The 21576-nt window shown below is 47.9% G+C and overlaps 1 protein-coding gene across 12 annotated transcripts in view; it reads right to left on the reverse strand.

Annotated features, from left to right (window-relative positions):
• The window catches only part of TNK2 (tyrosine kinase non receptor 2), a gene marked incomplete at its 3' end in the record, with an annotated part of 47299 nt that overhangs the window by 12725 nt on the left and 12998 nt on the right, over positions 1 to 21576 (reverse strand). For 5 of the 12 annotated variants that reach the window (XM_081302913.1, XM_081302912.1, XM_081302907.1 and 2 more), the window contains exons 1-9: positions 13119 to 13511; positions 9292 to 9472; positions 7762 to 7832; positions 5563 to 5784; positions 3895 to 4047; positions 2748 to 3025; positions 1026 to 1152; positions 467 to 613; positions 270 to 364 (exon numbers count right to left, since the gene is read on the reverse strand). In XM_081302913.1, coding sequence (XP_081159039.1) covers positions 270 to 364; positions 467 to 613; positions 1026 to 1152; positions 2748 to 3025; positions 3895 to 4047; positions 5563 to 5784; positions 7762 to 7832; positions 9292 to 9472; positions 13119 to 13202 — 1358 coding nt within the window. In that variant the 5' untranslated portion in view covers positions 13203 to 13511. Of the gene's footprint in view, positions 1 to 269; positions 365 to 466; positions 614 to 1025; positions 1153 to 2747; positions 3026 to 3894; positions 4048 to 4342; positions 4479 to 5562; positions 5785 to 7761; positions 7833 to 9291; positions 9473 to 13118; positions 13513 to 21576 lie in introns of those variants that run through there. The other 7 variants (XM_081302911.1, XM_081302908.1, XM_081302915.1 and 4 more) reach the window with 7 other exon arrangements.

Consider the following 21576-nt stretch of genomic DNA (forward strand, 5'->3'; position numbering starts at 1 on the left):
TCAACATAATGGCAGCTTGCCCCTGATCTACACGGCCAGGTCTGGGGCCCAGTGGGACAAGGGTAATAGAGGCAGAGTTAAGAAAAATCCCATCTGAACTATAGCATCCACATCCTGACCCTTTCTCTCAGGAAGCTGATTCAGGCCAGTTGCCATGGCACACTGACACTCAGGCCTGCCACCAGTCCAAGTGCTGCCATGGGAACCTTAGAGGAACGCCCGTCCAACCTGTGCTCTTCAAGGAATCCCAGTGCAGGACTCAGCCCTACCTTCCCTCAATGACAGTGATGACATCATTCATCTGGATGTGTAGCTTGTCAGGTTCCTCAAAGTCCTGAAGGGCCCGCATATCAGTGGGCTGGGCCTAGGGACAAAGACAGGTCACTGACCACCCTGAGACTAACTCTCAGGTGGTTCCTTGCTTAGATACCCCAGATCCTATGAGCAGACAAGACCTCTTCCTCACCTCCAGCAGGAAGTCCCGCAGGGCCACAAAGGTGGGTCTGTCTTCCGGCTTATGAGCCCAGCACTGGACCATGACATTATAGATGTCCTGGGGGCAGTCCTCAGGCCGGGGCAGGCGCTCCCCCTCCTTGTCAATCTTATGCAGAATCTGATGGTGGGTCAGTACATAGTTGGAGGATAGATAGCTCTTTACTTCCCACCTTCCCTCCAGACCATCCTAGAACTGGAACTGCTAGCTATCCTATCTATCCTCCAAAGAAGAAATCTGCTGGGGAAAGGCCCATCCCCAGAGTCTCAGACCATTATGCCCAGGCCTGTGGCTTCAGAACAGCAGGATGTGGCAAAGACAAATGAATGAGAGCCAATCCCACTTCTCCTCTCCCCTGATCTACTAGGGTGATCCCTCTCTTTGCTCAGCTCTCTATAGATGGAACAAACATGGGGTGTGAAATAGGAGGGAGTACATCAGATATCAGACAATTCCAAAAAGACCAGGCTAGGAACCAGGGACAGAATTACGCCCCACCCATCCAACAGGGAACACATCCACAGCTCCTCACCTGACTGCCATTGAGGCCAATCCAGGGCTCCTGGCCATAGGTGAACATCTCCCACAACGTAACCCCAAACATCCAGGTGTCACTGGCATGGGAAAAAGTACGTGTCTTCAGGCTTTCAGGGGCACACCTGGCAGAGGAGGGGTCAAAGAGAAGGGCTCTTGAGTGCCTCTACTGGCATCAACCCAAATGGACATAAAATACTGATTTGATAAGCATTTACTGTTGCCCTATGTGCCAGGCTCAACATGGTATGAAGTACACAGAGAAGGGCAGGACTTCTTGATATACTCAGGTCTGTTATTCACATAAAGCCTGGGATGAGAGAAGGAGGAAGGGGTTTCCCTGTCAGGGAAGCAGGGAGAAGGAAGGGGTCAGAAAGCCCTAAAACAGGAAGGGATGATGAGGTCTCATGCTATTTTCTCTGGTAGAAGGATGACAATTTCTAGCTTTGTGGAAGAGCACAGGCTTTGAAACCATTTCAGCATAAAGGTATGGATAGAAAATTCAGACAGGGCCTGGGGAAAAAATAAAATGGGTGCAAACAGTTACATTGGCTTTACCCAAATACACCCACACTCACCCTGTGCTCACTCCTGAGTGTGGGAGAAACAGCACTATGGTGAAGTTAGAAAAGGGGTCTCCCAGGGTGCACTGAGGTACAGAATGAGGAACATGCACCTTGGATGGAATAGAAAGATCTCTCATGGGATTCTCTCAAAATGGAATTCCGAGAGTCACCCAAGATCCCTAAGCCTCATTTTCCTCTTCTGTGAAATGGGAATAATAACCTATGCACTCCACAAGGTTGTTTCAAGGGGCAGTAAAAAAAAAGATGACCTCATGCCAGGTGTGGTGGCGCATGCCTGTAAGCCCAGCAGCTCAGGAGGCTGAGGCAGGAGGATTGAGAGTTCAAATCCAGCCTCAGCAACTGAGCCTAAGCGACTCAGTGAGACCCTGTCTCTAAATAAAATACAATGGCTCAATAGTAGAATGCCCCTGAGTTCAATCCCTGGTATACCACACCCCCACCTCCGCCCAAAAAAAAAAGGTGACCTCATAATTTATCACTCAAATCAGGATGTTTGAATACAAGAGAGGATGCTATTAATCACTCCAGACATAATCCAGGATATATGGTTACCCATGGTACAGAGTCAGTTATTAACCAGGGTGAGCATATATCGTGAATTAACAAAGTTGCCCACACCCAAAGCTCTAGCAAGTACAACTGTACAAATTCCCCCTATCATAAAGACTATTCTTCTTTAGGGGACCACATGATCTCATCACAGAAGAAGCCCACATAGAGGTCAGGGACTTCTTGATCATATGGTATACAACCTTGGGAGCCACCACAGCACACAGGTGAGCAGCCTATGAGGCCCAGTTCAGTCTGGCCCTGCCAGCCAGTAGCTCTACCTAAAACATACTTACCAACCTGTATTGCCTGGTTAACCTTCTAATATTTTAGGACCTTAACATTGAATCCTCTAGGAAGTCTTTTAATACTCTACTAAGTAGCACAGCCTTGAGCCCATAGCATTTATGCCTGTGCCTTCCAGTACTCTACATAAGGACACTCCAGGCCCAGAACAGGCAAGGGCAGGCCCAGAACAGGCAAGGGCAGGCCCAGGCAGAGCCAAGGGCTGCAAAAGCTTTAGACTTGGATCGGTTGGGACCAGGGTGGGTCCACACCCTGAGCCAGCAGCACCTGCCCCTCACCAGGCAAAGGGCACCTTGCGATGTTCCTGCATGACGTAGTGGTCATCATTTTGGGGTAGTGCTCGCATCAGTCCAAAGTCCCCAATCTTGACCAAGTCACGGGTAGCCAATAGCAGATTTCGGGCAGCCAGATCACGGTGAATAAAGCGCTTGGACTCCAGGTAGCCCATGCCTTCAGCCACCTGCACAGCATAGCGGCTCAGAGTCCCCAGGAGGAAGTGACCCTGATGCTTACGTAGTCTGTCCAACAAAGATCCCAGAGGTGCCAGCTCTGTCACCTGATGCCACAGAGAAAACAGGAGGAATAAATCTGAATGAGTCCAACCCCTCTCTGAACAGCCCACTCAATGTTTCTTCCGAACATTTTGTTATGGTTTAGATATGTGTTCTCAAAGAGCTCAAATGTAAGACAATGCAGGAAGGTTCAGAGGTGAAATGATGGGTTATGAGAGCCTTAACCCAATCAGTGAATTAATCCCACGATGGGATTAACTAGAAGCAGGTAGGGTGTGGCTGGATAAGGTGGGTCATTGGAGGTGTGCCTTTGAGGAACACATTTTGTCCTTGTTAAGCAGAGGTCTCTCTTTCTCTCTCTGCTTCCTGGTGTGATGTCTTGAGCCACTTCTCTCTGCCACACCCTTCTACCCTGATGTTCAGACTCACCTCAAGCCCAGAGGAATGGAGCTAGCTATCTACAGAATGAGACCTCTGAAACTGTGAGTACCTAAGTATCTTTTCCTCCTCTAATTGTTCTTGTCAGGTCTTTTGGTCACAGCAGCAAAAAAGCTGATTAAACACCTCTCCTTTAGGAACCTCCCAAGTCCTACAGCTTTTCAGGTCTCTCCTTCCAGGCAATGGGGGAAATTTAGGCTCAGAGAGAAAGAAGCAGGCCAAAGAGGTTCAGGCTAGAAATTCCAAAAATTAATATACGGTCAGCCCCTCCCATGGGTATAACTCTTTGCCAATGAGCAATAGCAAAATCCAGAAATGATATAACAAGTACTGAGCTGGGCCCCTATGAGCTCCTTTGTCACATCAGGTAGATCTGGGGAGCCCTGTCAACACGGGCAATAGGAGAGGCACACCTGGGGGACCACAACCTACAGGCAGCTTCCTGTCCTCAGCCCCTCCTGCCCACAACACTCACCATCTTCATGGGTGGTGTAAGCACCACACCATAGAGGCGAATGAGATTTCGGTGGTCAAGTGAATGCATGGCATTGACTTCCCGGATGAAGTCGTCCATGGCCTCTGGCTGGCTCAGCACATCCGGCTTCAGGCACTTTACAGCCACACTCACCTGGCCAAAGCAGGATTTGTAGGGAGTCAGGACTTGCCTGGCCCCCAACACTCTTAAGATAACCTATACTTCCCCCTAACTCGGCTTGAAAATCCCTGCCTCAGATCTACCCGCCTGAGTGGATGGGCAGGTCACCAGTGCTGGGCTTACACATTCTGTCAGCGTCTGGAGAGGGAAAGACTACTGGCTGACCCCTGGGAGCCATTGGATAGACTCCCCTTCTGGGAAATTCCAACCTTAAGTTAAATAGAAATCTTAAGGTAAGAGATGATCCATATGATGACAGAATACTAACATGTTATAATAAGATAGACTATTAAAATGTCTTTGGTATGGGGGCTGGGATTGTGGCTCAGCGGTAGAGCGCTCGCCTAGCACAGGTGGAATCCGGGTTCGATCCTCAGCACCACATAAAAATACAGGCATTGTGTTGTGTCCATCTACACCTAAAAAATAAATAAATAAATATTTTTTTAAAAGTCTTTGGTATGGAAGGAAACTACTTTCAATACAATGCCAAAAACTAACCTATGGTGCTGGAAGTAGGACTACCCTCCTTTGGGGGATGGGGATACTAAGTGGCAGGGGCCTCAGAACCTTCTGGGGTGTGGGTAATTGCTCACACACAATTGGTCAGTGCTCATAGATTCTATTCATAAGTAAAAACTCACTTAATTGTATGCTTTAGTGCACATGTTATCCCCTAGGGGAAAAAACGTTTAAAATATAACACCAAGGAAAAAGGATAAAATCTAAAGAGCTATATCCAAAGTTTGTATCTAAAATTTAACTAGAGGCCGGGCATGGTGGTGCATGCCTGTAATCCTAGTGGCTTAAGAGTCTGAGACAGGAGGACTGTGAGTTCAAAGCCAACCTGGCTTTGAACTCAATAGTCCTCCTGCCTGCCTCAACATCTTAGTAAGGTCCTAAACAACTCAGTGAGACCCTGTCTCAAAATAAATTATAAAAAAGGGCTAGTGATATGGCTCAGTGGTTAAGTATTTAACTAGAGCGTGGTGGCACCAGGATTGCCTACACTCCTAGTGACTCTGGACTCTGAGGCAGGAGGATCCCAAGTTTGAGGCCAGTCTGGGAAACTTAGCAAGAACCTATCTCAAAATATAAAGAATTGGTGATGTAGCTCAATGGTAGAACACCCCTGGGTTCAATACCCAGTACTGGAAAAAGAAGTACAAGTCAACTAAATCCAATAAATTATTGGAGGGAGGATAAAAGGCAAAAACACTAACTCTGCTTCCTCTGAGTGGTGGGATTACAGGCAATTTTTTTAAGACTTTTGATTTGTTGCCAAACTTTTACAATAAATAAATTATTTTTATAATTAAAAAAATGAAACAATGTACTTACTTAACCCTGAGCACAGACTCCATGATAAGCCACTTTATATGACCTGTCCCCAAGTGCATTCACAACCCAGCAGAGGGGGAAAGAGCCTCTACTAGAAGTCTCAGGGGCCCCACCACTCCAACACCACCCATGGGACATGGAGCTCACCGTCTTCCCTGCAGGGGCATCCCACTCGCCCCTGCGCACTACGCCAAAGGAGCCATCTCCCAGCTTCTCAAGGAGGCGCAGGTCCTTCTCCCCAATGAGGCAGGTGAGGCTTTGCAGGGGCCCCTCGCCCACTGGACCCCCCGGGGTGGGCGAGGGTTTCCGGAAGGTGCTCTGAGAGTGGTGAGGGGGAAACTCAGCCTCCAGCCGCTTTCCACTGAATACCTGTTTGAAGGCAGCCAGGAGCAAGATAGAACCCAGGGCACCAGAGCCAGTCACTTGGTTCCACCCTTCTAAGTCTACCTGCACCTCAGCTCAGCCTCAGAGAAGTTGAATTATATTGCCAGAGGACAGACTGGCTGGAAGTCCATACTCCCTCCATATCACACCCCCTACAGGGAACCCACAGCAGAGTGGCTTCATGGTAAATATATGAAACAGACTGACTGGCATGCAGCCAGTGACTGTGGTGGCCCCACACCCATACGTGGGTACTGAGACACCACAAAGCCACAGGCACTTTGCTTCCTAAGTCTGAGTCTCCTCCCTGGCTTCCTCATGCTCCACCCCTCCCTTCCTACACTCCCTACCAATCACAGACTCCAGCCCTTAACCCACAAAGTTGGGGCAGGAGCCTGAGGGGCCCTCCACAAACACCTCTCTGTCCATTTTTAGCCCTGGCCCCTACTCTGGGTTGACCATTTGGCGCTGTCTGTCTCCACCCTCCCTAGGGAGTCGGCTGCCCTTCATACTGCCCAGGGGAGAGGATAATTTTAGTATGAGGTTGAAGAGAGAGAGAGAGAGAGAGAGAGAGAGAGAGAGAGAGAGAGAGCGAGAGAGAGCGCGCGTGCGTGTGTGTGTGTGTGTGTGTGTGTGTGTGTGTGTGTTTACTGGGAAGACAGCTGGGTTTCTGGAGGAGTGCCTAGAATTAAGATCTGAAAAAGAATGAGGACTAGAGGAGACATTGAGGTCCAGTTTGGAGAGGAAGGGGCCAAAGGTCAGAGGACAGGAGGAAAAAAGCTGTAACAGCAGCGGTGGCATGTCAGTCTGACTTAGCCACATTCACTGGGGTACCAGGGTATGGCTTCAGGCTGAAGATTCTTTCTGTCCCACTTAAAAGTTAATGGAACCTTATCTAAATGTGCTAGGAGGTGTCTCAATTCTGAGGGTCTCTTTTGGCCTCATTCCATCCTTCCTGCCAGTAAACTGGACTTCCTTATGTTTGCAAGCAATGTCATCTTATAAGGCCCTTCACAATCCTTAATTCCAGGATGAGCCTAGGCTCTCCAAAGCCCTGCAAGATGAGCTGGGTAATGGGACTAGCACTGTTGCTGAAGACACAACTAAAGTCTGGAGAGGGTCACAGACCTCCCAGAGACCTACAGTGAGCTGATGGGAGACCCCCAAATCCCAGTACATACAAAGCTCCACCTTCCTGCCTTTACCAGCCCCAAGACATTCATCCTTCTCTAAAACCTGGGCCAGGCCCAGAATTGTGTCCCCAGAAAAGGCCACAGGATCCCAAGAGACAGTCCTTTTGCCAGACTGCAGTCAGGAAATCTCTACTGCCCAATCCCAGTCCAGCTGTTCTGTCTTGCCCATCCCCCAATCTATGCCAGCCCTGAGGCCAGAAGTAGGGAGGGAGGCCCCAGCTGGATCATTTCCTCTCTCATTGTCTTCTAGACAATGGGCAAAGCTCCACTGAGTCAGACCTGGGACTGACTACACCACAGACCAAAATTAGGACAAGGTAGTCGGGGAGGCCACAAGGAAGTTATAAGAGGGCCAGATGACCACAGATACCTAGAGACCATAAAGGGTGGGTAAGAGGAAACAAGGCAAGATGTCCAGACAGTCCCTACCACCCCGCACACCAAGAAAGGCCACTGGCCCCAAGAAAGGCCATCGGCCCCAACATTCAGCCAGAACGAGGTTCAAATAGAGATGCACCGTCAACACGCTCCTGTTCCCACACACCAAGAGGGACTATGAAGACCTTGCTGCACACAGGCTGCTCACATGTCTGTCTTGGCCAGCTCTACAATTGCCCTGCTTGATAAGACCCTGGAGGAGGGAGGTCAGTACAAAGTATAGGGAAACAGAACGAGATTATACCTGTCTGGGGAATGGGGGAAGGTTTCTAGGACTGGCAGCAGAGTGAGGCTCTTGAGGCTGCCCAGACCCCACTCTTCACTCACCCACCTTGCTCATCCAGGACTTGCGTTTGCACATGGCTTTCCTTCTCTTCACAGCTTCCCACAGCCGCCGTTGGCCTGAAAGGAAGGAATGAGATCAGATGTTATTAGATAGCTCTCACTCCCTGGAGAGGCCGCTGTCCTCCTCACAGGCTTCCTCGGTCCTCATGGAGTAGGCCCATCACTAGACACTGCCCACCACAATGATACTAACTAAATCAATCTCAACCTGCCAGGAGTTTCCATTAATCAGATGATCACTGCATTCCACTTCTAGGCAATGGTTCCCAAACTAGATGGAAGTGTTTAACCACAAAAATTGAATAGTAGCAGTCTTTTCAACTCAAGAAAAATCAAGGTAATGGATTAAATTTTCTCAATTTTTAGTTTTCTTCTCATAAAATTTTCTTATGTTACTGGTATCAGAAACCAACTATCCAAGCTAAAAGCAGTATAAATTGATATCTATTTTAGCACATTACTACCCTAGCTACTTTAAGTTGAATGTACTGATAGGTTTCTAATGTTCTTTGAAGAATGCCATGACTTCTAGATGCTACAACCATTTCTTTAAGGAGAGAAACAGAGAAATGAGTTCAAATTAGAGGGAAGTTTTTATCCTATCTTCTCTCTTTAGATCTCTGGGCACTGACCCCACTAGTATTCAGAATAGTAAACAGAACAGTCCAAATCTGTGCTTATTAAAGGGTAAGGGAATACATCCTACAAATATCTGATCAAACAAAAAGGGGTATGTATTTACTCTTGAGTAGCAGAGCCTCAAGTTAAGACTACATTCTCCTCAAACTGATTGACCTTTACAACTGCAAATTGTTCCCAGTGAATCCTGTGTGCAGCATCTATTGATGCCCCTCCCACTCCACCTCAGGGTCTCTGGAACAGGCAAACAGAGGTCTCAGTTGCCACCCCATGGAACCATGAGAAAGGGATTCTAACATGTGCTCAGCCGTCCTAAGGACAGAGAAGGTACTATTAAGGAGGATGAGAAAGAAGGAGCTTAAGTTCAAGGTCAGCCGCTGCACCTTAGCAAAACCCTGTCTCAAAAGAAAAAGGGCTCGGGAGGTAACTTAGTGGGAGAGTTGTAAGACTGGAAGACGCCGCACCACACGACACTGATCACCAAAGAGGTTTCCGCTTTATTACAAAAGGCTGTGTGTTTATATAGGTCTAAGGAGAGGTCTCAGGGCTGAGGTAGATAACAGGTCGCCCGTTTACTGGCAAGCTCTTCCATATGTCAGTTCCGGAGCCCAAGAAGTTAATTCTAATTGGGGCTAAGGCTTCCCACCAGCAGGGTCTGAACACTGGCACGGGCGGGAACGTTTCGCGGCAGTGAAAGAAACAAAGAGGAGAAAGAGGGTCGTTAGACGCCATGCTGGGGTTTTTCTCTGGGGTGCTGCTGCCGTTATATGTTTTCCCAACAAGAGTGGCCCTGGGTTCAATCCCTAGTACCACCAAAAAAGACAGAAGAAGTTAATGGTAAGAGGGGAAAAGCAAGGAAGGCAAATGTCCCACCTACCAGGCCGGCCCATGCCAATCTTCTCCAGGTCCTCATTCTTAACATATTCAAAGTGGGACAAACGGGTAACATTGAGGTCATCCCGAAGACGAAGGAAGTACTGCTGTAGCTGCACCTCAGACAGCAACTCCAGCAACCAGCCTGTGCCCTCCTCTGGCTGCATGCTGCTGCTCCCCAGCCTCTGTGGAGAAAGGAAAAATGGCTCAGGGACCAAGGGATGCAGGGAAGTGGCAAAGTAACATCTTACTATATAGATGCCTAGAACTGAGACCACCTGCTTGCTTCCCAAAACAGCTATACCTATATGTCCCTATTCTTGCCATCAACAAGGGTAAAACTTCAGCAGCTAAGATATAGCCCTGGCCCTGGAACAGTCAGGAGTCAGAGTCTTAATCACAACATATATGATCTATGGCTGTTGTGACCAGAAATCACTTCTTTGTGCTCAATTTCCTCACCTGCTTCTAAGTTTCCAGAGGTCTTTAAAAGCCCTTTGAAAATCTGATTAAAAACTATATATATTTCTTCAGAAAACAAAACCTACTTTTTTTTTTTAAGAGAGAGAGAGAGAGAGAGAGAGAGAGAGAGAGAGAGAGAGAGAGAGAGAGAGAGAGAATTTTTCAATATTTATTTTTTTGTTTTTTTTTTTTGGTGGACACAACATCTTTGTATGTGGTGCTGAGGATCGAACCCGGGCCGCACTCATGCCAGGCAAGCGCGCTACCACTTGAGCCACATCCCCAGCCCAGAAACCTACTTTCGCTCCTAAAATTTTTATTAAAGTCTGAGGGTGTTTCTCAGCAGTAGAGTGCTCACCTAGCACATGTAAGGCCCTGGGTTCGATCCTCAACACCACATATAAATAAATAAAATAAAGGCATTGTGTCCAACTACACCTAAAAAATAAAGATAAAAATAAAACCTTGATATAAAAAGAAACCCATCACAAATTAAAAGGAAATTTTTTAAAATTAAAAAATCTGGGGGGTGGTAATGTCCTGATACCCATCCATGGGCTCCTTAGATCAGATTTATTTTACAGAAAGATCTAAACGAAGTTCCTCCCAATGCCTAACATCACCAGACCTTTTCCACCAATTCTAAGGCCAATTCACAGGCAACCACTCAGATGCCTGCAGGGCCACGCCACAAAGTAAGTGGGACGGGTAGGGATCTGAGTGGGCTTTCAGACAACCTCAGCTCAGCTCCTGTCAATGGTTGTCACAAGAGACTGTGGCCCAGTATTATCAAAGCTTTCCATTTATTTAATATCAGACGCCTAAATTTACGTAAAATCTTGCAGTTTTTTTTTCAATTTCTTTTTTAAAAGTAGTATGTGCACATAGTAAAATAATCAAAAGGCACAAAGGAGTCTTATTATTTCCTCCCCTACTGCACAGCTACCTATCTCCCTATTCTCAAGGCCAGATGCTAATAATGCCTTTTATGTACCCCTTGAAACTGTTTTCCCCTCTCACAAATAAATATTCACACATTACCCACACTGTTCTGTTTCTTGATTTCATATCACACTTTTATCTCTCTCCTAACTTTTAAATGATGTCAACTAGTTCAAGTCTGAAAAACACACAGACACAGACACACTGTGCTGGCAAAACAAAACATCTGCAGGCCACAATCAGCCAATGAGTACCAGTAAGTGACCTCTGACCTACACTCTCAGACCCAGAGAAAAAGGCCAGTGGCACCTTCAAAACTAAACAGGCTGACCTACCAGACAGCAGGCCCAACCCTGTCCAAGTAAAACAGGTCCGTCAGGCCAGCCCCTGACCATTACTGCATTTCCAATGAGGAATACAGGCAGGAGGGAAAAGGCCAGCTGTCCGGCTGAGGGCCAAGCAATTCTCCCTTCACAACCTAGCGGTGGCCTCATCCCCAATTCTCAGAACAATAAGATGCACCAAGAGAAACAGGCACTCACAACCCAGGCCCAGCATGAGCCTCCTGCCCCCACAGTTCCCAGTGGTCCTGCCAACTCAGTGCCAAGAGCTCAGACTTTCCCAGGCAGCTTACAGCAACACAAAGAGTGACAAATGGGAATGAGAAGCCCTCAGTTCAAACCCTGGCTCTTCCACCAAGGCAACTGAGCCAGGCAGCTGGGCCAGCCGGGTGGTTTCCAAACTTAAAGCTGTAACCCTTTATTTGGATGGTTGTCATAGGGAAACACATCCCTCTAGGGGACATTTTTGGTTGTTACAATGTTGGGTGGGGGACACTGAGACATTTAGTGGGTGTCTGGAGGATACAAACATGAGTTATCCTGCAGTGCACAGGACAGTCATAAACACTGTCCCAAATCCCACATAATTTAATTCCTGCAGGTAGAAAACATTCATAATCCTCCACACCTAGACTAATTCCATTTTACACAGGTATAAGAAAGTATTTTCACAGTTTCAATATGCACTGAGTTTTTCTTGAATGAAACTACTATGTAAACTGAAAGAAGATTAGATTTTGCTTTATTCAGAACATAGTAAAAGCCTACTATTTAGAAAAACGTCAGTGAAGGCAATCCACCCTTATTTCAAATAACTTTCCTGTCAGCACTTGTAGACATTGCCTTCCTGAGGTCTTAGAATCTGACAACTTCCTATGCTGTTCAATATTTTATGTGTTCAGCATACAGATGTATACTGAATACATAAAATATTGTCAACTACTTCCATTTTATTTCTCCTAAATAGTAAAGTTAGCATTATGATTATCTGATACTACATACAGTAAACTGGTTACATTTCTATTGTATTTAAGAAGAGTAAGATTTTTTTTAAATACAACACTTCAAAACTATGCTTACTAAACTTTTAATTGTATTAATTTGTTATCCTCAGCAAAAATGGGGGTTTGACATTTAAGTGGATGAGCATCAATGCTTCCCAGAATAAAGCCCAAAGGTACACTGTGAAAACCACTGGCCTGGGCAGGTCTCCCTCTAGCCAGGCCACGCAGAGCCCACCACCATTTCCATCATCACTGCCTTATCCCTGGAGCAAAGTGATCCCACTGGTGATACAGCTAAGCCTCAAGAAGTTTGCCACACCAGGGCAAGCAGTCTATAGGTCCCCTCCTCTCCTTTCCTTCAACCAAGTTTCAGGGCCCCAGGCTCTCCTATTCCTACCCTCCTCTGGGCTCTCGAAAGCAGCTCAAAGTCATGCCATGGGTGATCAAGGCTGAGGAAAACCCAGAGGGCCTATCCTGAAGCTACTTAGAAAGCACAGTCTGGTCTGTACCCTTTCCCTGAAACACCAGCTAAAATATTGCTCAGCTGGACACCTCCCACCCTGCTCCCCAGCCTAAAGAACAGGATGGCTGCGTAGGGGGTGTGTGGGAAGACTGGGAAGAACACTGGGAACAGTGAGAAGAAAGGAGTCAGGGTCCCAGTCCTGTCTCTACTGCTAAGCCCAGGGTGACCCTGGAAAGTTTACCTCCCCTCTCCTATCTCCACCTCCAACCCATTTCTTTGTCTGTTGAAGCAGAGCATTGCCACAACTTCCTCCAGTTCAGACAGTCCAATTCTGTGTGTGCCTGGCCCCCAGCATGGGGTAGATTTTGCGTGTGTCTGACACGTGTAGCTGACATACAAGCACACACTTGAGCGGGCTCCTGCTTCTACTTTTCTAACACATACGAATCAGAATGAATGTAGCAGATGGAAAGGAAAGACCACTTAGCCCAGAACCCCCACTGAAGCCCTCACAGGAGGTGTTCTACAATATCCCCAGTTTTCCTATGCCCCTCAGTAAAGTGCCGCTGATGAGGAGCTGCCCCTGTCCCAGCCAGTCCAACCCTAGCCCCCCACTCACTGTGTACAGCCGTCGCCGAAGTCTAGCCAGGAGAGGGAAGGAGAGCTCTAGGCCAGGGAACCGACGAGCTGGAGCTGCCGGCATCTCCACAGAACTCAACTCTGATCAGGTCAATGGGGCTGTGGCCTGGGAAGTGGGCGAACAAGGGCCTCAGCTCCTGAGTTTTACGCTCTGCCCAGAGGGAAGTTGACCAGAGGTCTATTCCAAGTCCCCCAAATCTCACACGGGGGATGAGTATGAGAAATGGGGCAGAAGAACAGAGTAGTCCCCTCTGATTTACTGCAAGCCCCGCTGTACTTCTACAACTGGCTGCAGCCTGGGTCCTCTGTCTGTTTCTGTCTTCTCTCCAGTGCAGTGGCCACAGCTCCAGCCTTACTCCCTGGCTCCCCCACCCGATTGCTGCCTGCCTGTCTGCCCGCCTTTCCTCCTCCCTCCCTTCCAGCTGAGCAGCTCTGACACTGACTGAAAAAGGACCTTTCTGAATCACTGCCAAGAGGACGGCAGGAACGGGAGGGGGGACTCTTCCTCCCAGCCACCCACACTGGCCCCCCTGCCTCCCCATACACAAGGCCCCCTGTCTCTGGCTTCCACTGCTGCCCTCACAGTTGCAGACAACTCCTGGGATTTCATGGTGCGGGTGATGTGACTCAAATAGCATGTGTGGACAAGGGGTTGCAGGCCCCCATAGAGCTTATCTAGGACTGGGGACTAGAATATAACCTGAATAGGGATCATGAACCCCAGAATCTTTGCCAGACCCTGCAGATTGATCCTTCAGGAACCCTCCCCCACCCCCAAGTCCCAGTCTTGGCTGGGCGTCTCCTGGCTCAGTCCCTAATGTCGCCCTGTTACCCTGGTGCCCGACGGAAATAGGAGGCCCACAGTTTGCCAGAGTGGGGCAGTCCAGCCAAGAGCAAGGGCGGGGGGAGTGTGAAGATCTCCACCCCCTACCCTAAGACTGCCTTGTCTGCCTGCAAAATGCAGGGTGCCTCCTTCCCAGCTGGCAAAGGTCTCAAACAAATATGTCCCCAGACCTCTGCTGGGATGCATGTACAAAGCTATAGGATCCCAGGCTACAAGATACCTCTTGTTTAGCACCCCACAGAGAAAACAGACAGCTTAAGAGGACTGGAGACACTCTATCAAGTCCCCATAGGCCCCCCATGTTCCCAGAGCTGACAAATGGTCCCTCTGCCCCTTCTCAAAGGGTGCCAGCTGCTCTTACAAACCCCTCATTACGGCGCCCAAACACACCTGACAGCTGCAAGAAGTCCTTTCCTGCTCCCCATCCCCCCGGCCATGCCTGAGGAGCCCCTGTTTCTTGCACACTGATCTCTTGTCCCTATTCAGCTGGTCATCAGTTCAGGGAACCCCAGCTGGCTGGCAGGGTAAGCAGCTGGGGTTAAGAGTTTTAGGGATTCAGCATCTCAGGCTCTCTTTCAAAGGCCTCTTATAGTGCTTAACATTCCTGGGGGTTTCTGCAGGAACAGTCATTTCCTATTCTGATGGGGTAGGCAACCGTCAGTACTTCTTTCCCACTCCCTGTCATTTACCACATAAAGCTATGGACAGCCAGGTACAGCCTTCCCTCAGTCCAAGTGAATAACTAGTCAGAGAGGTAGGTCAGAGCTAATGGACAAGAAAAGACAGAATGAAGTTACCTGGATAATTACTTTTTCCCAAAAGCTAGCAGACCACATCCTCAGACTGGAGTAGCCTACTACCATCTATCACGTACCACCTTGAAGGAGACCCAGTGACCTGTGGTTAGGAGATAACCTAAACAGGATTCCCTCTACTGCAAGATTGGGGTATTGGATCAGAACAGCCAGATTAAAAATTCTAGTCATCCCAGAAAGATGTGCACCAAAAACCCACCAGAATTCTATGCCTGACCCCTTCCCTGTTTTTATTACTAAGGGATTAAACCCAGGGAAGCATCCATAGTCCTTTTAAAATATAACTTATTTGGGCTGGGGTTGTGGCTCAGTGGTGCAGCGTGCGCCTAGCACAAGTGAGGCCCTGGGTTCAATCCTCAGCACCAAATTAATATAAATAAAAATAAAAATTTAAATAAATAAGTAAACACACACACACACCTTATTTACTTATTTATTTTAGGGCACAGTCTTGCTAAGTTGCTGAGGCTAGCTTCTAATTTGCGACCCTCCTGCCTCAGCTTCCAGAGTAGCTGGAATTACAGGTGTGGGCCACCACACCTGGTCTGACACTTTTCTTAGGTGTACAGTAAGAACAAGTTCTAGCAGTTTTTCCAAAAAACACAGCTGTACAGGGCTGTGAAGAGAAGCAATGTATGTTGGGGGTAAGAGCCAGGTCCATTCCTGAACACCTTACTCCTAGCCATAGGCAACAGCCCCACACTTTCTGCCTCAAAACTCTCCAGCATATTCCCTTTCTCCTATCAGCTACTGCCCCCTGCTGGCTAAGAGAAAAAGTGCTTGATCTCAAATGGAAGGGAAGAAGCCCCATAAACAGTGACCACATTTTCCAAAGCTACAGGGTCGTTAACTTGATATATATACTCAATAAGCTGTAAATAGGTATGCCCAGGATACACATACATGGTTCCCATAGAAGACTGAACTCGAACCCCAGCAGTGCTTGCTTCCTAGGCTCCTAGGGGGCATTACAGAAAGCCCAAAAGGCAGCTTGAGTCCCAGGGGACCTATGCACACCATGGCAAAGGCTAGCATCAGCAATTCACCACTAACATCACCCGTTCAACCACTGCTCCCTCCTCCACACATGCATGCACACACACACGCACATTCATACATCATCATCATCCTTTATCCAGTCTCCTAGCCCCCAGGATGGGTCCCAGGCCCAGAAACACAGACACTATACTCCTAGGAGGTTGCTGCACAATGCAGGGTTGGGCCTCTGCTCACCACTTATGATGGGGCTTGGGCCTCAGGTACCTATTACCTAGGTGTTCCCATTACCTGCTGTCCCTCCTCACTCCCAGCCAGACGCTGGTAAGCAGATCTCTCCCCCATGAAACCCAAATTTCAGCGTTAGGCCAGGGAGGGAAGCAGAAGCCGCCTGCAGCTCCCGCCCCTCCAACGGCAGCGCCAGCGTCACTGCCTGCGTCCGGGGGGATGGGCCTAGAGCATCCTCCAAGAGGGCAGGGATTGCTAAAGAGCCTCAGCTGGGAAATGGCTCCAGTTCACACCCGGCCCCATACCTTATAGCTTCAGGTCCAAGAAGGGTGGCTGGAGCCTCTCCTGCAGGCTCTGTCCCCTTCCCCAATCCTGTCCACAGCCTCCATTCGACTGTGCAGCACTGCTCCCCTCTGCCCTGCCCCAGCCAATAAAACAGCAAGCTAGCTTTGCCAGGTATGATCCTCAAGAAAGACAGCGCGGAGGCCCAACCCTCACTGATCACAGAACCACAGCTCTTCTCAGTCCTTGACCCACCTCCAGGAATTCAGAGCAACTAATTAGGTCCTCTGGAATACAAGCACCCCCATATCCCATGATAAGGGGGTCCAAATCTAAGACACCACAGAAGAGAAGTGTCCATTGCAACTAGACCAGAGTTCCCTCTTTCTAGACATCCTGGGGCCTGAAACCTATTCCTCCACCTGCCTCAGCTTCTACTCTGCTCCAAGAATGCCAGGAGTCCAACTGCTCAACTTGTGTAGTTCCAATCAGGTACCCCACCAAGCCACTCCTCACTCAATCATGCAAGTCACAACTCCCACACTGGACGGAGACAGCGGCCCACCTACCCTGACCTGCCTCAGCCTGTGCCTCATCTTTGCTGGCCTTGACCTCACCCTCTCCTCTGCACCTGGGAGTACAGGGCAGGCCTTCATACTGAAGTTCCTCTCCTGACTTCAGAGTAACTCCGAAGCGTTGGAAGAAATGCTCCAACACATGCCCACGCAGGGGTGCCTCACCCAGCCCTGGGGTGAGGCCATAGCCAGCCAACACAGGAAGTTCCACTGTAGAGGCTCCTCCTCTCCCTCTAGCCCCCAGGGTCCCAAGGTGCTACACACACCCTCTCATTCTAATAGCATCTGAAGCATCCACTGATTCTTTCCTACTAGGTACTTAGGGCTGAGCTCAGGATACCTTCACTCCTCCCTGGGTTGGGGCAGAGGAAAAAAAAATAAGACATCCCCTTCTCCACTCAGCTTCCAGGTTGAGGAAAGAGACCCCAGGAGGGCACTGGGTGAGTTTACAATAGGCTCACTCCTCATCTTAAAGCTTGATGGGGTATGGGCAGTACTCTTGCCAGGCAGGGGGTCCAGAACACAGGGTTTTATTCTGTACAGAAGCTCCTTGGTATCTTATCACAGCCATGGCGAGTAACTAGTCTTAGAAACACCTATAGCTGCAGAACCCAAAGCCACCAAGCTGTGAAATAAGGAAAGCTGAAAATGCCACATCTACCCCTTCTTGCCCTAGTTGGATAAAAGATCTGATCCAATCCATTCTCCCCTCTTGTTTTCTCCCTGCCTCACCCCCTTGGAAATCCTACCTCCCAACACCATCTTGTGACAACTACAAGAGTTAAACCACCTCTGGGAATCAGGGAACACCCCACATGTACACCCCTCTGGTTTTTATTTACTCCTTTATCACTCCACGCCATGTAACTAAAGGGAGTCAGGAGTAGCTAGGGACAGCCTAAGTCTGCTGTCCACTCCCCTCTCCAGAGGCTCTCCAACACCATCAGTGAAGTGGCATATCCACACTGAGGAGCAGACATGACATGCAATTTCCAGCCAAGAGATTTTTCCAAAACAAGCTATCATATTCTTGGGAATATATGCCAACCTTACTCCAAACTGGCCCTCTCCTACCTCTGCCTCCCTCTTCTCCAAGCCCAGAGAAAAACTCATGGAGAAGACAGGAGGACTTTCAGTTCCCCCTTACCACCCCATTGCCAGAGAGTTGTCTTGCCTCCCCATGTGAGCCCCACCAAGTTCAGTCAGCCTTAACTCACCTCTCTATGCAGGGCCCAAGCTTCTGGACCAAAGCCAGGAAAGATTCTCTCCGAATCTCATCCCAAAGGGAAATGTACCAAGCAACCCTGCACCTTCAGGTCAGCCTGGTCTTACATCATACTGGTCAGGAGGAGGCTGGTCAGGGGCCAAGGATGAGAAGGGAGTGATTCAGACACACAACATAGCTGTCCACACCCTCTTCATCTCCATTACATGGGGCCCATTCCTTTCCATGGGGAGCCTGGCCACTGAGGTCTTGAGGGCAGGCAAGGCTGAAATGTGTTTGCAGGCAGTGCTAGGCCTTGAAGTCTCTTCACCTTGCTTAGCTGTTGCTATTTCCTAAGACTTTTGACCTCACCCTTTATTCTCTTGTTAAAGGATGATCTACTTCCTGGGGAGCAATTCCTCTACTCCCAAGGATCCTATTTCCACCCTATGCTGACTACCTCTAATCCTGAGCTTCTAAAGCTCTCGCCTCACATTTCCAGACATTTACAGGATGGTTCCATCCGGAGGCTGCACAAGTGTCACAATCTGTAGCACAAACTGAGCTCATCATCACCCCCTTGAGCTCTGCTAATCCTGCTCCTGTATCCTGACTGAAAGCATCACAAGCCAACTCAGAAGCCATACTACCCATATCCAGCCAAGACTCCTCCTTCCTTTACCTCCTCTTCTACCAGGCCACTACAAAATCATGTTGCTTCAACCTCAGTATTCCCCCTCATCAATTCCCCTGGGATTAGAAATCACACAGACCTGAGCCAAAATCTTAATTTCACACTTTATAGATGGACAGCTTTTGGGCAAGTCACTTAACCCCTAAATTTCAATTTCTTTATCTGTAAAGTGTAGATAAACAAAATCTCCCTCACAGAGTTGTTGAAGAGTCAATGACTTGCCCAGTGCAGTGGTGCATGCGTGTAATCACAGTGGCTCAGGAGGCTGAGGCAGGAGGATTTTGAGTTCAAAGCCAGCCTCAGCAAAAGCAAGGCACTAAGCAATTCAGTGAGACCCTGTCTCTAAATAAAATTCAAAATAGGGCTAGGGGTGTGTCTCAGTGGTTGAGTTCTCCTGAGTTCAATCCCTGGCACCTCCCCCCCCCCCCAAAAAAAAAGAGTCAATGACAGGCACAGTGGAGCCCACTTATAATCCCAGTGGCTCTGGAGGCTAAGGCATCATGAGTTCACAGCCAGCTTCAGCAACTCAGTGAGACCCTGTCTTAAAATAAAATGCAAAAGGGACTGAGGATATGGCTCAGTGACTAAGCTCTCCTGAATTCAATCCCTGGTACCAAAAAAAAGAGAGAGTCAGTGAGAGAATGACTACAATAGCACTTGGCACATGGTTGACTGTTTTGTCATTGCCATCTTGAGGTAGAAGAAATAATAGGTAGAAAGGAGATCCAAAGGAAGGACAAGAAAATAAAATATTTTATTTAGAGACAGAGTCTCATTAAGTTGCTAAGTGCCTCACTAAGTTTCTGAGGCTGGCTGTGAACTCATGATCCTCCTGCCTCAGCCTCCATCACCACTGGGATTACAAACCTACGCCACCACACCTGGCAAGAAAATAATTTTAATCTAGAAGTTCCACGTACTCTTCCAGGTCTGTACTCTCTAACCCTATCTCCCTTCTAGGCCTATTATTCCCAGATTCCTTAGAAATCTGTAAGTCTACCTGAGCACTATTAATTAAACTCTCCAGTACAGATGAAGCAAAGAGGCAGGATATCTTGAGGAAATCTATAATTCAGGAGACTTTCCAGTGCTATCAATCAAATAACGAAGACCACATTATCCTAATGATCCAGACCAGTATTGAGATTACCAGAATGATGATACCATTCCCACATACCTTCCCATACCCACCCCTCTTTAAAGAAGACCTGAGAACCCAAAGACCACATTTCTCACTCTGGAGATGGCCTACTCTCTCCCTCAAATGAATATTCCTTGCTTTGCCTCCAAAGGCATCTCTTTCAAGATGACCCTCACTTTCCCTTGAATGTATACCTACTTCCTAAATAAACCATCTGTGCCTGGTGACAATGTGCTGAAATTCTATTCTGCCATGTATGCAAAGAACCCCACTGGTTCTGAGTCAGGTTCCACCTTCTCTCTGGAAGCTCCCTGGAACCTCTGGAGACACCTCTTGTCCTGTGAGAGTATAAAAAGACCTGAGATCACCCTTCTTGCATCCTTCTATACTTCTGAGTCAAACTCCCTGTTGGCACATAAGGTCCTTCAGAATCTACTCTATTTCTTCACCTTCACACTACCATTTATTTCAAATGTCTTGTGTCTCAATCAAGTCAAATGCTTGCTTTTCCCCAGCCACACCTTGTTCCTTAATTTTAATGCCTCTGAGCTATTATTTGTGACACTTTTTATCTATAAAATGAACTCCTCTGTACCATTCAAGACCCCTATCAAATGCCATCTCTTGTGTAAAATCCCATTTCCTATCTCCAAACCGTTATTTGTACATATCCCCATGTTTGTTTTTGTTAAAGAACATTTATAAATAAGGGTTAGTAGAGGGCTGGGGATGTAGCTCAGTGGTAGAGTGCTTGACTAGCATGGGGGAGACCCTAAGTTCAATTCCTAGCACCACAAAAATTAAAAAAAAATTTTTTTAAACAAGAGTAGTATAAGCACATCAAAAGTATTTCAAAGGTTAAATTATCCACCATGCTCCAATTCTTAAAGAGTCACTCTCTGTAACTCTCTGTATTAGTATACAATTCTACTGTATTATGGTTATTATGGTTTACACATTGTAAAGTGCAATGGACCTTCTTGAGAGTTTGATGAAAAGACTTCAGCCTTAGTGACAGACAATGGAGAAAGTTTGCCTCTTTTCTTTTGTGCTATTTCCACTTGACTTCCCCAGTGGATACATACGCACTGGTTACCCTCCCCCTGCTTCAGCTTTGTCCCTCCCCATTATTTCTAATCCAGAAAAACTAGCAACTTCATGGGAAGAGAACTGTCAATCTCATAATAGCCACTCCTGTCCCAGACCCATTAAGCTACTTAGCTCCCACCAAGCTGTTTCAGACCCATGGATAATTCAGCCAGGCCTGAACCAGCCTTCACTAAGGGGCCTTCTCATCAGATTACAGAGAAGAGTTGGGCCACTGGATGCAAGAATGAAAGTCTGGGCTTGTCAGGCATCCCAGCTTTACTGAGAGGATAAAGGGGATTCAGGGAGGGCCAGGGTGGTGTGGCAGAGTACAGAAAAACCAGACATAGGAACCCTCCTATGACTTATCTACTCCTACTCCAATGGAGAAGGTGTAACTTTTAGAGAGGAAGGTAAAGGCCTACTGAACAACACAACAAATCGTGCTGAACTCATCATCTGTCCCAAGTTGGTCCTGAAAATGTGATGAAGCTATTTCATGCTGCAGCAGCTAAACAGTAGTATGCCAACCCTGCCATCCAGATGTGATACTGAAAACCCTAAAGTACTCCT

The sequence above is a fragment of the Spermophilus citellus genome (genome assembly GCF_964194105.1).
Source record: "Spermophilus citellus genome assembly, chromosome: 7".
NCBI classification, from domain to species: Eukaryota; Metazoa; Chordata; class Mammalia; order Rodentia; family Sciuridae; genus Spermophilus; species Spermophilus citellus.